The following is an 18372-nucleotide window of genomic DNA, read 5'->3' as shown; positions in this document are numbered from 1 at the left end:
AGGTTTCAGCCACCCTACATACTTTGTTAGAACTTGACCACTTCCACTGATTTAAACTTCACCCATAGGATACTCTTCAGCAAAGGAAAAGTAAACCAAGTAGGTGCTTTACCTATGAGAAAAGCTAATAGACATGCATGGCACACTGCCTGCTTCTTGCAATTTAAACTATTTTTGAGTAAACATTCTCTGGAGCTGAATTCAAGAGAGCTCATGAAGTCCTCTGTTTTGAAAGGTAACTCATCCGCTCTATGAAGGCTCTTCCAAAGGCACCATTGCCCAGAAATGACAAGCTGTGAATTAGATAGCCTTCAATCTCTTTAGTGCCTTCTAGGAAACTAGGTCTGTTTCTGCTCTCACATCTTCTGTGGCTCTGGGGACTTACTTTTTCTTTCCATTAACTCTTATTTCTTTACCTTTACAACCACAAAGAGCTGCACGAAAAAACCAACCAGACTCAAGCTTTTCATCACTCATCTGTCCTCATCCCTCCCCACATTCCTTATGTCTGGCTCCTCAAGAAACAATAATGACCTCAGGAAAGACTCCTACTGCATTGGTTTGCCTAACATCAGATTTTAGGCCAGAAACATCTTGTTGGCCAGTATGAGACACAAGACAGTGGGACTAGGTGGCTCCAGCCTTGTAGCTCCTATCTTTCTAGGAAGCAGCACAATCATTTTGCTGCTTTCCATGAGGGCTACCCAATTGCTGCATTGTACTGGATTACAGCGCAGGTCCCAGGAGTCATCTAAGTGTTACTGCATTGTCTTTCTTTTCCAGCAACCAAGTTTGTAACTTTCAGAAAGGAAGAAGCCAATGCTTTGCTCTGATAAGAATACAGGACAGTACATGCATGAAGTGAAGCGTTACTTATGATGGCACTGCCCTGTCAGGGTATACATCACTGGTAATCCAGTGTTAAGCTCAGAGATCCATTCTTTGGGTTTCAGATGTAACTCATAATGAATCTGACCAACTGTACTTGAAATAAGGAACTGTTCTGCAGGCTCCTGAAGCCTGAATCACTACCTGTTAGCTCCTACACATGATGTGAGGGTAGCTGAGAACAGTGCTCCAAGCTGTTACATTTTCAAATTATTTTTTATCCACTCCTGCTAAGCCATTAGCACCAATAATCTCCTGCTGCAGGGAAGCAGTATATGTTTCCTGGTATCCTTTCACCATTGTTTAATTTATATTCAAAGTGCTTACTTGATCTAATACTAGTCTGATGTAGTTGGATTTCAGCAGTGGCTAACTGTTTTTAATTATCTGGTTTTCAGAGAGTGCCACGAACACCAGGACTGGATGCAGCTGTAGTGAAAACTCGAGGTGGGGAGAGAAGAGATCATGAAAAAGCAGCACAAACTTTTCCTTAGTCACAAGGCACCAAACACGTGCTGGACCCCAGAAATGATAGCAGTGCAGATGAGAGACTTCTTACCACATCCCTTCTCTGTTCTCATCAAATGTGTTCCTTCTGCCCACCTTTGAAAAGCAGCTCAAATTGGTTACTAGATAACTGCAGCACTTTAGACTATGAGCTTAAATCCTTGCCCAGCTGGCACCAAAGAAAGATCCTGCATCCTTGCTGTGCTTAGAGAATAGAACTGCAGTCTATGGTAATTTCTGCAACACATGAACAGCGAAGCAGCTGATTTCTCTAATCTTTGACCATCACGTAAATAGGACTAGATTGTGACCTAGTGTCACAATTTGAAACAAACATCAGCCATATGTATGGAAAGTCTCCACGAGTGGTAAATATACACAGGTGAGAAAGAATAGGCAGGGAGTCTTCAGAATGTACACAAGAGAAGCAAACATCAACAATCAAAAAAAAAAAGGAACAAAACCAGAAGAACATGCAAAAACGAGACAACCAAGTCTTCAGTCCTCCTGGATTTTGACCAGAGAGGGAAGAGACTAGGGGAAGAGGGGCTGCTTCCATGCATGCAGTCATGTGGGAAGGTTACTGGTGTTAGTTTTGTTTTCCTGGCAAACCCCAGCCTGAATCCTTTCCTGGTGGTGGTCCAAGACAATAAGGTGATTTCAGAATTCATAGATTGAAAAAAGCCAACTGCTTCCTGGCTTTCAAAATTATTTGTTTAAGTGGTGAAGCAGAAAAGCAGGAGTTTCCTTCCCTCCTCCCCTTTAGATTATACACAGAGTATTAAGTGAAGTTGTAAAAATCACAATGCTGCAGAAATTGTTTTCACTACCACACTCTTTACTTGGAGACTGATTGCATCTCCATAAGCTGCAGGGGTCAATCATTTGCTTCTTGATTTCATGGAGATCACCAGCTACTGTAAGTGTTGCTGGTAAATAAATTCAGATTAAATCCTCTGCCAGGCAGTGAGATACTGTGTGGGAGGAATGAGGTGCTCTGGCAAGAAAGGTGCAATAGTACTTCTGATGCAAATTGTGCGAAGTCTAGCTCCCATCATGTACTCTGTGTGTGCCTATATATATGCTACTTTATAAAATATAGTTCCCACTCTAGCTATGTTTAAGTTTTACTCATTATAGAAAAATTTCTTTCTTAAATCACATGCTTACCAATAACTAAATTTCAGAGATAGGGAATTCCAGATCCTTTTGACAGGCTACTAAATATGTATAGTGTGAATGTGTGTGTGTGTATACATGTATCTATATAAATGTATACTGCATAGGGTCAAAATGTTGCTGAAGTAACAGCAGACACGGTGTTCACGTTATCTGAGCATCTCACCCACAACCTCGCATCAACTAGCAGTCTGTAGCTGGCACACTGGTACCCTGAAAGGCAAAAGGATTTTGCCATGGGTGCTAATGCCAGAGAGAGTTTTAGAATCTTACTAGGATGCTGACTGTTGGATTCTGATAGTGAAAGAAGCAAATGACTGAGCCACGTGATTTTTGTCTCAGGTTCCCCCCCTCCCCCTCCAAGTTTTTTCAAGCTCAGCGTGGAAGGCTTAAGTTGAGTTCTTCACATGCAGACAGTAGCGAGCGACTTCTCCAAAAGGCTTGTAGGATTTTGGAGTGATGGAATTTGGAGATCCCTGGTCACTGACCAGAGGGGAATCCTCACCCCAACTCTAGGCAACCAATCAGAACAAAGTATTTTACCTTCTGTTCACCAGCGTGGACGACATCATCAGCACCATGCAAGCCACATGACAAAGTCACATGATACGCACGCACATGATTGGTTGAAAGGAAAGTGGAGGAGGTCACATGGAAAATACAAAAAAATTAAAAAACTGATGTAAACAATGGGCAAGGGAAAAAAATCAACAACAGAATTACAGACTAAATAAAATAGAAACAAAATTAAATTAGCCAGTATATATCAGAAACACTGGGGAGACAGTAAAATTACCTGGAAATATAAGAATATTAAACCATAGAAAGCACTGAATTATGACCTTGTAAGTGTTAGGCACAGCCGCATCACTGCTTATTAATACCAAGTCAAAGAAGAAACAAAAATTATTGTAGAGTGTGCGCCAGAACTTGGACAGCTGAACGGATCCACAAGACTGTTGGAAAGAAAAAGGGAATACATTGTTATTCGGAAACAGTCCAGGCAGCAGAGGTGAAATGGTCAAAATCATAACCCACGCAGTTCAGTGAAGACAAACCTTGGCATTTCATATTGATGTATTCTCCCCTCTGCAGAAACAAATGTCTTCCTAAATATCAACAATAATAACAACTGAAAAAGAGACAAATCTACTATGTGTATACATTTCCAAGGACAGAGCTTTTGATCAAAGAGCTGCAACCAGAATTCGGTCAGACTAATAGTTATCACTCAGAGTGCACAAGCTCCGTCCAACATATTCAGCCTGAAGCTTCAAGGCATGGCATGAGTCACGTACAATGAATTACAGTGATGATTTCATGTGTGCAAGGGGTTCTTCTGTCAACAAGGAGAGGAATGAAGTGCTCTGCACTGGAAATTAATTACAAAGATGGCATGAGGAAGACAGCTGCTGCTGAAAGAGATGAAAAAGTGTGCAGACTGTATGACAGGGGAATGAAAAAAAAAAAATCAGTTGCTGGACTGCAGGACACCACTAACTCCATGCTCTGTTTCCCTTCTAAACTACCATCTACTTTATAACTTGCATTTTTCATGATCGTTCCTCTGTCTCATCTTAATGAGGCTACTTCACATTGCTCTGGTGCTTCCCTGTTAATTTGCTGTAAAGAGAATTAAACCCTTAATCTTTTGGGTGCTTGTATCTGACAAGATTAAGGGCATACCATTACTTGGGAAAGAACGGATGGTACAAAATGTAAAATCAATTTGTTACATCTAAACTTTCTATTCATTGTCTCTAGTTATAAACATAGACTCACGGAACGTGAAGGAGGGAAGTTTAAGAATTACTGTGAGATTGCCTGGAAAGGCATGCAGTGTCTTCTGCTCACGAGGAAGCATATTTCCAAATCCCCAGTAAGCTTAATATAACATGAGATTTAAAAACAGCCAAGAGAGGTTGCCTTTGAGATAACTTCCCCTGAGAGAAAGCTTTAGTTAAAGATCAAGGACAAAATTAGCAGTATAATCAAAAGCTACTTTGGATGAGGCCTCTAAGACACAAAAGACATTTGGAAATACTGTCTTTAGCTTAAAACCTTGAAATTCATCCTATTGTCATGGGTAGAAGTCAGGTAGTCAGAACACTAATTGTCGTGGAGCCTGCAAGGGAGCGAGGCCCTGGTACACATAGGCTTCTATTCACAGGCTGTACTTCAGTGATTCTGAAAACACAAGAGCTTTCATAATCAGCTCTGTCCCTCTCAGGACTACTGGACCAAGGAACCTGATAATTTTTTTTTTTATAGCTACTGTTATTATCAAGGCTTGTTAAGAGATGCGGACCATTGACCAGCTTACTTGCAGATCATATTTTTAAAAGGCATGAAAAAGAGAGATGCAGTTTTTTTTCTACTCTGTGAAAATGCTTCTCCCTAACTCCATAGCTAACTAGATCTTAGATTAGAGTTGTCTCTGAACATTAAATTCCTTTGGAGACAGGGACCTTAGCATTGTTTGCCTTGAGGCACTGGAATAGTAGCTCTTGGATTCTGGTTGGACACAGGCAGTGGCAGAGAATATACACATCTGTACTTCCTGGTAAATCTGGAATGAGTGAAAGGGAAAGGAAAAAGAAAAGTGTGAAAGATGACTTAATGAACAGCTGCTATCAAACTTCCACTTTTCATGTAAATAGGCTTCACACACACACATCTATCTTATAATAAATACTTGGTGGCCAGGCCCATTTCTTGCGGAAAGACATTCCAAAGCAAAAAGAGTCACCAGCTCCTTAGGATGCCCACGTGACCTTTTTCCCAAGACTGCAACCAATTTTGAATTGACTGGATACACTGTGGAAGATAACACACATTTTATAGAAAAAAAACAAAACAAAACACAACACTTGGCTTTCCACCTGCATGTCTCTTGCTCAGTGTCCTCCACCTCCCTCATCCTGCAAGTTTTGAATCTGTTGGCCAGTACCTAGTAAATATGACAAAAGTTCCTATAGATTCTGGAAAACCAGGAGACTAGACAGAAGAAAGACCCAAGTTAGTACCTCAACTGAAAAAAAAAAAAAAAAACCACCCAAAAACTTTTTCAAGTGACATCTAGCATTGCTACGCAAAACAGATTCCACAGTGGAGAGCACCACAAGAAAAACTTCATTACTGCCACTGATACAGAACTATTTATCCGAGCAACCTAAGAGGATTAAGTCAAAGGAGATCCATGTTCCTAAACCTCTTACATGACTATAGACATCTCCCATATGTTACTGATCACATAAAGTAAAAAACTCACTAAAGTCAGTGAAGAAACTCTCTTCAGCTTCATTAGGTTTCAATTAGATCAACTGTTCATTTTCCTGACTTCATGATGCTACACAGCAGCTCTCAATTTCTGATTGCTCTTGGTTTCATTCATTTAACCACTGAGGTTAGGGTAAGGCACAAGATCATTCAGCAAGAGCATCAATAATTAAGCGATGCAAAGTTATAATAGCATCTGCCTTGTGCCTATGCCCTTTTATCCTGTTGAATATAGCATATTCATATGCTGCAGAACAACTTAGCATACAAAACAAACGTGTCTACTATTTGAATAAATTGAACATGTACACAAATGACAATGAGGCAGTGAATGGTCAGTTCTGCTTCTGTTCAGTATAAGAACCTGAACTTCAATGTAGGTGAAAATGGAAACTTTTACCCTTAAAAAACCCAACATTACCCCCCTCAACAAACACGCACCCCACCCCACCCCCCAACAAACAAACAAACAAAAGCGTGGAAAACGTTAGTCATGAACTAGCTCTCAGTATCTTTCCTGGGTAAAAAGACCCATTCTTTTAAGGAACAAAGAATGTTCTGCAAAACACTGACACAACGTTTTCCCTCACAAGTGAAGCTATCTCCTAGCCCCACAAATGATCAGCCATAATAGAGTCTCTGCCTCGTAAGAAATAAAAGAAAAGATTATTAGTAGACCTGCTGGTTGCCACCTTTCCCCTGGCCTTCGCCCTCTCCACCCCACCCTCTTGTTTCGAATTAAAGTTCTCTTCAGCAATATAGAACCACTACCACTTCAGATGTATCAGGAATTATGGTTTCGCATGTTGTATACATGAAGAATACTGCAAGGAAAGCGTTCATTGTGGTCACTGGCGGATAAAAGGACATTTCATGTGATGTGTAAGACCGTGGAAAGTGCCAGTCATAAATGCATTATTTTTTTTTAAATTCCTTTGACAGCTCTAGACTAGCCATACCATCCTCTCCCTCCATCCCAAACCCCAAAATAATCACATACTTCATGCTTTCAGTATTTTCCATTTAGAAGTGATGAATCATTTCTAACCCACCACAGGTAAACACACAGGTCTATCTTAAAGACCATATCCACAGAAACACATACATTTTATTATTGCAAATAAAAAAAAAAAACCACAAACATTTGGCTTTGTAGAAATGATTAGTTGTTCAAAACACACATATGCACCATGTAAACCTGTATCTTCCTTAAGTGTTTTTCTTTGTTTTCCAGGACTGTGTTGCAAATATTTACTTGGCTTTCATATTGGCATGTGATTGACTATAAATCTCCTACAAGTAGGGATTAAAATCACACATTTGATACATCCACTCAGTATCAGGAAGGTGTGTCACTGAATTCTTAACAGCTAGTCTAAAACACACATTTCAAAATGGTTCTTTTACATACAAATCAACTAATGCAAGTTTTAGCTATTTCTCCTTAGACTACTCAGATCCAGCATGGAAGCATCTACTTACCTGACTCAGTCTCACTGGGAATGGCTATCTAACCAACAAGGTACTGAGCAAGAACTGAGGGAATCCGAATCCAATTCCCATTTCAGATATGCATTTCTTGTGAAGTCTTAGACCTCTTTTAATGCAGGCAGGGCATCAGTGCTAAGATGGGGCAGTGCTCCCTCTTCCCCACAGTCCTCTCTCCTGTAATATACTACCTCCTCATTTGCATCCTCTTTCAACATTCAACATCCACAGTTGTAATATCAACTGTGTCTCCCTAAATTCACAGAAAATAGAACAAGGCATGGTAGCAAGAAGATTATTTAGTCCACGTCCCTTTTGCGAAGGCAGCTTTAACACCAGAATCACTAATGGAAAACGTGAAAGGAAAACATTCCTTTTAGAAATGATCATATAAATTCCTCCCCCCTTCTAAATCTTCTATTTCCATTTTTCACTGCATGCTTGGTAGGACAACAGGAAGAGAAGGAAGAGTGATATCATGCCAGGGTCTTAATAGCTACATGCTCACACAACACATTAATGCCAGATCGTTGGTTAACAGACATCAAAATAATGTGGTATAGCACTTTAACTCCCTCAATAGAAGAGCTACAGCATAACAAACAGCACTCGGGACCAAAGGGGAGCAGTTCCCATCTACTCGCTTGGCGGCTCTGAGCTTTTGGATTCAGCAAGAGGCTGAGTTGCTATGGAAACATGAAGGATAAATAGGACATGTAAAGGTGAAGCATGCAGTGTAAATAAGTTATGAGAGGGAGTGGCAGGGGTGATAGAAAGGAAAGAGAGGAGGTCTAATGAGAAGAGAGGGAGAATGATACTGAATCCTTACAGCAGATGTGTATTACCTGAACAGGCTGCAAAAATTGTGCTCTGCTGCTGCCTTTTTCCAATGCCTCTCCATGGGGAGAGTTGTGCTGCCAGATGCAGGCCCCTCCAGGTGACAGGGAAGCCAGCCTCCACTGCATGGTTCCTGCAGCAAGCTAGGGCTGCAACAGCCCCTACTGTTGCTTATCCATCCTGAAGAGTTTTGAAGCTCTGAATCCAATTTCAGAGACAGCTACAGCATTTTTCATAGAGTCATAGACTCATTTAGGTTGGAAAAGACTTTTAAAATCATCAAGTCCAACTGTTAACCTAGCACTGCCAAGTCCACCACTAAACCATGCCCCTAAGCACCACATCTACATGTCTTTTAAACACCTCCAGGGACGAGGACTCAACCACTTCCCTGGGCAGCCTGTTCCAATGCTCAACAACCCTTTCGGTGAAGAAATTTTTCCTACTATCTAAGAGAGGGCTAAATCAGACGTCTTGACAGGCTGGAGAGCAGCCCTGCGGAAAGAGATCTGGGGGGCTGGGTTGATGGCAAGTTGAATGAGTCAACAGTGTGCCCTGGCAGCCAAAAGGGCCAAATGTGTCCTGGAGTGCATCAAGCACAGCACAGCTAGCTGATCAAGGCGGGTGATTGTCCCACTCTACACTGCATTGGTGTGGCCCCATCTCGAGTACTGTGTGCAGTTTTGGGCACCTCAATATAAGAAGGACATCATACTATTAGAGTGTACCCAGAGGAGGGCAACCAAGATGGTGAAAGGTCTCGAGGGCAAGACTTATGAGGAGCGGTTGAGGTTGCTTGGCTTGCTCAGCTTGGAGAAGAGAAGACCGAGGGGTGACCTCATCACAGTCTACAACTTCCTCAAGAGGGGCAGCGGAGGGGGAGGTGCTGATCTCCTCTCTCTGGTGACCAGCAATAGGCCAACAATGAAATAAAATGAAGCTGCATTAGGGGAAGTTCAGATTGGACATTAGGAAAAGGTTCTTTACCAAGAGGGTGGTTGGTCACTGGAACCGGCTCCCCAGGCAAGTGGTCACAGCACCAAGCCTGTCAGAGTTCAAGGAGAGTCTGGATGATGCTCTTAGTCAACTGATTTAGTTTTAGGTAGTCCTGAGAGGAGCAGGGAGTTGGACTCGATGATCCTTATGGGTCCCTTACAACTTGAGATATTCTATGAATTCCTTTTCCTCCCATGGTGACATCAGTGCTGCTGGTGTGAGGGGAGAACAGAGTAGACCCTTGTGTGGTTTGCAGCTTAAATCTGATTATGCAGATTTTAAAAAATGATGAAGCAGGAAATAAAGAAATGAGTTTTCTTCCACAGCTCCACAAGATGTCTTAGTAACAGGCTTAGGGAAGCACAAGCCATTCCCTGCTGATCACTTGAGTATCTTCTGCTCTATTTAGCTGAGAAACTAAACTCTGTATTTGCTGTGCTAAGCTGATTTCAGGAAATTTAGCTTCACACCACAAAAGCTGAGCATATCCCATAAGATGTCCCCAAGAATGGAAGACAAACTGATCAGAAATCTTAATGGCAAAGGCCAGTGACAACCACCAGCATTCATGTGGGCAGGGTTTCACTCTACATCTTTCTCTTGATCTCTCGCTCCTTCTGTGACAGATGCGCTCGACCCCTTGACCAGACTGGCGGTGGTTTGGTGCAGGCTCTGGAAGAGGAAAAGGCCTAAGCTGTTGCTGGGGCGTGAACTCCTCTAGTTTCAGTCTGTTCTCTGAAAACTCACAAAGGAGCAGGGTGGTACAGTGAGCATCGACGCATGTGAGCTTGGAACACCGATCATGCAACTGACGCATGAATAGCGAGTGGCTTTTCCAGGACTCATTTATCACGGAACAAAGAAAGTTGTGGGTACAAGGAGTGTCCTGCATACCTTTTGTTTCTTACTTTTTGCATCTCCAGTCTCTCTGTGAATCATTCTAACTTGAGTGTAACTCAGTTTTCTTTTGTGTGATTCTTCCATGCAGTAATTAATAGAGTGGACTTTGCCACTGAACTTTGTTAAGTCGCACTTTTACATCGTCATATTAAAACCACTTTTGCCGATACCTTTTTTGGTGATTGCTTAAGCATTCTAAACCACCCATTTGTGACACTTTCCATGAGTCCAGCATACCTGGGAGCTGTCAATGGCTTTTTGCTGTACTGGAAATCAAACTTACGCTTATCTGTAGGTTCCTCTACCCGAAGATTCAATTTTATATACATACACAGAAAAGAAGGAAAGCACCCAAGGATGTTAGCCAGACTGCACCACACTCAGTGAGGAGATGCATGCAGAGCAAAGTGGAACAAAGACAACAGCCTCTTCTACCATACTCACTCTCTGCTAAACAGGAGGTGGGTGCAGCAGTACTTGCTAAAGAAAGAGAAAGGAAAGTGAGGAGGAGAGTTGATTCCCATTAAATACTGCCAAAAGACGGAAAATTAAAAAACAAATTGGTAAGATTTTGTCAGACCAAGCTTCTCTGGACATAGAGCACCAGCAAAGTAAGTGCACTTTGCCAGACCGGCATTTTGGATCCTCTGTGAGTTCTTGCTTTAAACCAACTTTCTCATAACACAGGATCACTGAACACACACCACTGTTCACCAGCGCCCCCAGGAGTTCAAACCAATGCCATTTAAGGCCAGCAGAGATGCTGGCCAGCACTCTGTACAGAAGCAAAACACAGCCTACATGACTACTGTTTTGGTGAAGGCCATTGCTAACTATCCTATTGCCAGCTTAGGACCTGGTGGAATTTAGGGATTATTTTAGTATTGTTTTGTTTTTGTTTTTTTTTTCTTATATTAAGATATTTTGATATCAAAAACAAACACACCATACACACACACTCTTGTGGTTTAACACACATTTGGGTCCCACCTGCACAATAGCAAGAAACAGCTGGGGCTCAAAAAGAAACCATTCACAAGGTCTCTGTGCAGCCTTTCTTTGTCTTCAGATTTATAAGGAAGTGCAGAAAAACAGTGAATTGTTGGGATGAAAATACAAACCCACATCAAGTTAGACAGATATCCTCCCAACCCCACAATTCTCATCTGTGCTAGTACAGTACATCATTATCACTAATTATTTGGGCCTTCATGTGCCTCTAAGATAGAAATAAACTACTTTTTGCTTATTGAGAAAAACAAAAATTAAAAAAACAAAACAAAACAACTATGGACATATCCCAGCAGGCATTAAAAAATAGTGTCAGTTTTTACATTCAAGTAGAAACTTTAAATAACAGGGCAAAGAAAACTAGTTGCTTCAGCTAGTCTGAAAATACAGCCTTGACTGGTGTCAAAACACAGTTTTTATATTCTTTTCTGAAAATTTCTGAAACATTTCTGTGATCTTCAAATCACGCCAAACTAGGGGACACCCAACTTTTTCCTAATTTTGACTTTGCCCACAAACCGGTAATATTGTGTGACTGGAATTCCAGCACAGACAAAACAGGCATTTCTGTTGTGCCAACAGTCTCTTCACCATTTCTGCAACCCAGCTCATGATCTAAGATGGGCTTTGAGAACCCCAGAGAGCAGAAAAAGAAGTAGAGAACCAAATGCTCAGAAGGATCACAGCTGGAAGGCATAAATGTGCTTGAAAGAGCATCAGGAGAATTTAATTTGTAAATGAAAAAAATGCTATAGCCCACAAAGGAGGAAAAAAGAAATGGAACTTACCCTACAAGGGAGCAGAGTTAGAGACTACAGACTGATTGATAGCCGACTGACACATTAAAAAAAAAATTCTACTACAAGTGTGATTTAATGTTCTTCAAAGCCACGTACCTGTCCCCAAGTGATGAACATAAGGCTTGGCAGAGAGATCTGTTGATGTGGCTGAAACAAAGCTTTTAATGTTCTTTTTCCTCTCTTAATTGGATCTTTTCCCTTTTCCTGTGGTACTGATCTGCACAGAGACTGAACACCTAAGCCCTTATCTCCCTTGTGTATGTCCAATTCAGAAGGGCCGAACAAATCATTTGCCTGATAGTTATAATACTAACCACAATTAACTTCATATAAGGGATATATTACTTCTACTGAAATTAACAGTCTCCAAACAATTTTAGGCAACAGACTGCACATATGTTCTGGAAACGTGTCTCCCAGTTGACCCTTCGTAACTACTGCAGTTTGCAATTCTGTCTATCCATCTGTCCATTCATTCATCCATCTTGGCTACCAATCCATTCATCCTATTAGTGGTCCACTAAGTCCAAACTTTTGTATAACACAATCTTTAAGGAAAAATAGCACAAGCATGATTCAAATCCTCTAATTAGGGTAAAAAAAAAAAAAAAAAAAAAAAAAAAACAACACACACAAAAAAAACCACCAAAACAAAACCTTTCCTTTTTTTACTTCAGCTTCAGAAATCTCAAAGAACGCGACAGCAGCTTCATAAAACTTGCCCACGCAATCTTGGGAATAACAACAGTTCACCACAAGGACACATACTTTAATAAACAGAATAATGCTCAGTTGGATAAAGAGGTTTCTTTTGGCTGCCGTTAATTAACTCTGATTTTACAGGCACAAAGCTACGGAGCATACAATGTTTCACTGAACTCAACTGACAATTAAACATATCCATATTTTGCATTGGGAAGGAGGAAACATGCATTTTTTATTTAGTATGAGGTTTATTTGAGTATACAATCTACACAAGTGCTGGAAGACTGTCTGAAGACTACTAACAGTAAAAAGTATTAGTGAGAAAAGGCAAAAAATGTGATTTTTTTTCTTAGAAGTTTTTGCTTTCAAAATTGTGAAGATATTCAAAATTCTGAAATTTTTGGTTGGCTCTTAGTTGGTCTAAACCAGATCTGCAATTTAGCTAAAACTTTCTCCTGTTTTTTTCCTGAATTACCTACATTTCATTGAAATTTGAAAATTTTTTAATCGATTCATAATCATTAAGCCTTCCACTACTCCACTCTGTAATCAACATGCTAACTATTATTATTAGACAATCACTAAGTTAAAAATTTGAATTGCATGCTTTACGATAAAGACAAAAGATGTTAATTCATAATTCTGTTCTAAAAAGAGCAGTAATACCCATAGTAGGATGACTATCCTAGTGTCAGTCTTGTTAGGAAACAGACAGTACCAGTTACCTCATTTCTAAAGACCCTGAGAGGAAAAAGGTACTAGATTAAAAGCTAATGTTATGTATATTAGAGGAACACTCTAGGAACATGAAAAGAGAGTGAAAGAAATGCAGAGAGGCACTTACGTGAGTGAGGGATGCCTGCAGTTTTTCCATGGATGGAACACAGACAAAAAGAAAAGATAGAGATAGGGGGGGGAAAAAAAATGTAGAAGAGGTGAGAAGAGGAGATAGAGAACATGGAGCTGGAAAATCAAAATACCACCAGCTTAATCTTAAATCCAACCCTAGGGAGTGGGGTAGGTTACAGGAGTTATCACAACAGACTAGACATCAATTGTGAGGGCTGGCTTACTGCACAGAGCTTAGGATTTCAAAGCATCAAGGTATGTGTACCGTCCCATACGGCTCAGCAATTCTGGTGAGGCAGAAGTTGGCAGACAAAAATCAAGACCATGCACAGCTCACAGGGCCTCAAAGCATGCACATACAGGGGCTAGGAATATTCCTAGCTCTGAATTCAGGAGAAGGTCCTGCATAGTGGTTTCAGAAGAGCTATGAAATAGGTACACAAGTATGGGTGCGACGGTGGGAAGAAGAATAGGCTGTAGATCTAAATGCAAGGGGAATGAGAAAGAACCCCTGGGGTTGTGGGTGGTTGAATACAGACCCTAATACTTGGATGAGGCTGTGTACAACAGTAAGAGACCACCTCTCCCCTGCCTGCTTTTGTCACATCTCCACTACCCACTCTACACATTTTTTTCTCTTTCTCTCCTTCCTGTCTTGAATAACTCTCTGGTTTTAATTCTTGCCTCTTTTGTTCCTGGTTGAAACAGAAGGGAAAGCGTTAGGCCACAGCAGAGCATCCTGCCATTGGAGTGGAAGATTACCCGAGTAAAGCAGACAAGAGGCTGTGGAAATCATCTTACATGCTACATAGGCATCTTAAAGCAGTGATTTGCAGAAAAGAGAAATCCCTCTCCCTTCACAATTCATGGCCAGTCCTATGCTGAACCTCTTAATTTCCGATTTGCAAAAAAACCTGCCTTGCAACAATGACATTACATTCTCTATGACTAATGCCCTTCTCAACTCGCTGCTTTTTCTTATTAAAACTCTCCGTTGCATAGCCCCTTCTCTTTGCACAAACCAGTGCAAATAAATATTTCCTCCGCCTCCTACCTTCAAAGATTTTTCATTAGTAATGAAATTCACTACAATCAAAAAACACAACAAAAACAAAGGGTGCAGCAACATCTGCAAGAGAAGAAGGTGTCATCCATGCATGACAGAGATTCCCTGGAAAGATGCAAGGAAAGAGAAGCAGAGGGAGGTTTCAGTTTTACTTACGAACTGGTTGTGTCTTGAAGTCGGATGGCAGGCTAATCTCACCCACACCCTTGCCATTGACCGCAGACAGTCTCACAGAGTAGGTTGTTTCAGGTTTCAGGCCAGTGATAGTGATCACACCCTCCACATTTGCTGTTGCAGAAACAAGGGAGGAAAAGCAAAGGCTCAGGCTTTAACTCAACGATAAATGCCATGTTTCTATCGTATACTTTTGCCATGCTCACCCCATGTAACAGAGCCCTCTTCTGGGCCCAGCCTCACATAAACAGTGCAGACAAAGAGAAAGGTCAGAGCTACCACCTCTGTGTCAACCAGCTGATTAGCGAGGTGTATTGCCACAGCCTCTCTAGAGGGGACGTAGCGGAGTTCGCGGTAGACACCAGAGGACATCAGCCCTTGGCCTGTGCCAGGGAGCTCCCTGAATCATGTTCTTCAAGACCACTGTCATGTGGGGCTCTGACTGTAGTAGACATACCACCTAGAACTGCTCATCTGTTAGGCTGCACAATCCAATCGAAAGCAAAGCCCTTAGCAGGAGAGAAACGCATCTCTCTCTATAAGGAGATCAGAAATAATCTAAGAGATGGAAAGAACCTGCTGTAGGGTTATCGTGATATAAAGAAAGAAATAAGCTTATTTTTCCTACACAGACACAAAGCTAGAAATGAGAAAAATAAACCTGACTAGCTATGATCACATCACTCCAGTGGGGACCTAAAAGAAGAATTTCAGTTCCAGCCAGGATTGGCAGTGGAAGATTCAGCTCTGAAACAGAACTATCGCCTTCATAGTGCTCCCAAATAAAAATTTCTTTGGTTTACTGAACTTAATGATACATTTTAAGCAGTGTGTATTCCTATAGATTGCTATAATGAGACAGGGTGCAATGGGAGTTAGACTTGCTTCTGGAATAGGAGGGTTTATGTTCCAAGGGGAACTGAAGTGTGACTAAAGGGGCTGACAGACAAGGCTTGAAAAGCCTTCTGTAGGTAGCACACGGTCACTCCCCAGTCAGCAAGTAAAACCTCATTTGATACCAGGCACAGGGTTCTTCACCTTATTCAAACAGGATGGCGTGAACAAGGAAGGGATACAGAGTGCTACAACACATGCTCTACAGGCAGAGAAGCCTGGTGCCCTGTCACACATGTAGAGCTATCAGCACAGTGGGACCCTCATTTCCAACTGAAAATTCAAGGTGTCACTGCAAAGCAAATGCTTAAGAACCTGTCTGGGGCCTTAATATAGGAGCTGAAATTGCAAAGCTATGGAACCCTCCACTCTGGCTTTCCCCTAAAGGAAAGAAAGTCTTTTGAGATGCAGGTGGGGGAAATAACATCTTGTTTTATCATCCTACCTTCTTTTGCATCATACAACCTCGAATGCCATTCTCCCTCGCCCAGTGCCCTCCACTCTGCTTTGTACTTGAGGATGGGCACCCCGCCGGTAGCTTCAGGCTCATCAAACTCCACCTGGGCAGTACTGGAATAGGGCTCCACTCTGTCAATGGAAGGAGAGGACGGAGTATCTGGGGGAGGAAGGGAAAACAACCAGTGATACAGAAGACAGTGGGAAACAAGCTCCGGTGGCAAAGAAAACAGAGAACTGGGAATATCAAACACACCTTTGTCGTGGCTTCACCAAGGAGAGGAGAAGGGTAGGCCTGAGGCTTCCCTCAGAAGGGGAAGGCTGTTAAGAAGGCTTTTAAGAATGCTAATTAAACAGTACAGAGATCTTCATCTTGTCTCTCCTTTAAGAGGCTAGAGACTTACAGTACCTTCTTCAAAAGAGGGCAACCAGAGCAGAGTAGCAAGAGAATCCCGGATGCTATTCTGTCCCTACAGTCTCTTTCACAGGGCACTCCAATACATAGCTTGATCATTCCTAAATCTGTCTCTAGGGCAGCCCTGAGAGGACACCAAAGGCCCTTCCAGTCTGTCAGACAGTCAGACACCGGGCCTCTTTCGTTGGTACACAGTGCTCTGAGGTTTCTGTCTTGCACTATGTGTACTATCAGGGATATTTTGCTGATTTTGAGAAGCACACATGCATGCACATATGCAATGGCTGTCAGAAATCAAAGATCACAGCTCTGTCAAAGTGGAAGCACAGAAAAGAACGAGACCCTTCAGAAACAAGGAAACAGAGATACTGAGGATCTTGTTATCTACAACCCATCCCAACACAAAAATCTACGAACAGTCTCTCTGAAAGTAGAAGCTGGCTCTCCTGCTACCCCACCAACACAAACTAGAAAAGAACAATCACTCTGTCACCTCAGGTCAAGGTCTGCATGCGCATTTCTTTATCTCCCTGCCTGGGATGCTCACCTGCCTGCACAAGAATGAACTCTGAGGACTCCTGGCCAATGCGGTTCACAGCAGTGCAGTTATAGTTCCCAAAGTCATTTTCAGAGTCTGGTGTCACCTGTGGAAGGAATGAAGGCTCATGCTCAGATCAGAAAACCCTTTTCACTCTGTGAATGCAGTCTGCATTTTGCCAGGGAAAGAAGCCACAATAAAGTACACGTGCTAACACTCTGAGGGCTGTCCACAGAGGGGAGAAATGCAGCGGGCAGAAAGTCAAAGGCAAGGCTGGGGTGGTGTCTTCTATTACCTGATTTTCTTAGCCATTTCTTTTTATGTGCCAGAAACACCACACAACTACTTGTCTACCAACAGAGTGCCCTGACAAAAGACTTAACTCCTTCAACATCAGGAACATAAATTATTTGATAGCACTGAGCCTTCCTGGCTGCATATGCCTTCTCCCCTCCTTGTTTTTCCTCACCTCCAGGTAGCTTGCTGACGGAGTGTTGTAGATCTTGATGTTGCTGTAGTTTGAGCTGGGAAGCAGCTGTCCATCCCGGAACCAGGAGATGACAGCACTGGGGTAAGCAAATACTTCACAGGTGATGTTCACTTGATTCCCTTCCCAGGTATAGACAGCCACAGGGCCCTGAAGCTTGGGGGCATCTGAAAGACAGACACATTTGTGAAGGCAATTTGAACCAAAAAAATCTCCTAAAGTAGCCCAGTCAGCCTCACTTTAAGGATCCCTTGGCTGGGGTCCAGTTTAATGGGGGGAAGGGAATCTAATATAGGAAACGGGTACTGTCTTCTCATCTAGGGGGATGGGTGGCATCCTTTGCTGAAGGACATAAGGAGGAAACCTACTCAGTCCCAAAGGCTGCTCCTAACACAGGGTGGGAGGAGGAGCAGACAGCATACTATCCATCTAGGGAAGCGCATACCAGGAAGTTCTCTTAGGGAAGGACTCTCATGCACCCAAATGAGACTGCGGCAGATTGACGGACCATGATCTTCCCAAGGTGCAAACAGTACCCCAGCTGGAGACAGCTAGAGCAAACATTTGCATGTATGCACACAGCAACACGTCTCCAGCAAAATTATTTCAGACAGAGCTGCTTCCCATGCCCTCTACCTAAACAACACACATTTCCCTAGCTGTAGGTGCCTCAGTCTCGTCACAGGAAATCAAAACAGTCCCCTCTCTAAACACGAGCACCCTCCCCACCCCATCCTCCACTTCTTACACTGCACTTCAAGGTACATGGCTTGGGAGTCCTGCCCGATGGTGTTGCTGGCGGTGCATACATATTCTCCGGCATCTGTGTACTGAATTTCTTTGAGAGTCAGGGACGACACCCGGGCATGGCTACGTACTACGATGCGCCCATCCAGGGTCTGG

At 42.3% G+C, this 18372-nt stretch overlaps 1 protein-coding gene across 6 annotated transcripts in view; it reads right to left on the bottom strand.

Annotated features, from left to right (window-relative positions):
• Positions 1-18372, bottom strand: part of NCAM1 (neural cell adhesion molecule 1) — a 147431-nt gene that overhangs the window by 25783 nt on the left and 103276 nt on the right. For all 6 annotated transcript variants that reach the window (XM_087763293.1, XM_087763294.1, XM_087763295.1 and 3 more), the window contains 5 exons: positions 18218-18368; positions 17452-17636; positions 16992-17088; positions 16019-16189; positions 14662-14793 (listed from right to left, as the gene is read on the bottom strand). In XM_087763293.1, the coding sequence (XP_087619419.1) occupies positions 14662-14793; positions 16019-16189; positions 16992-17088; positions 17452-17636; positions 18218-18368 (736 nt within the window). The remainder of the gene's footprint in view (positions 1-14661; positions 14794-16018; positions 16190-16991; positions 17089-17451; positions 17637-18217; positions 18369-18372) is intronic.

This window comes from Nipponia nippon, unplaced genomic scaffold, assembly GCF_047370975.1.
Source record: "Nipponia nippon isolate SJK-2023a ecotype South Korea unplaced genomic scaffold, ASM4737097v1 scaffold_28, whole genome shotgun sequence".
In the NCBI taxonomy this organism is placed as follows: domain Eukaryota; kingdom Metazoa; phylum Chordata; class Aves; order Pelecaniformes; family Threskiornithidae; genus Nipponia; species Nipponia nippon.
Note: the sequence above shows the minus strand (reverse complement) of the source record. Positions and strands in the feature narration are given on the sequence as shown.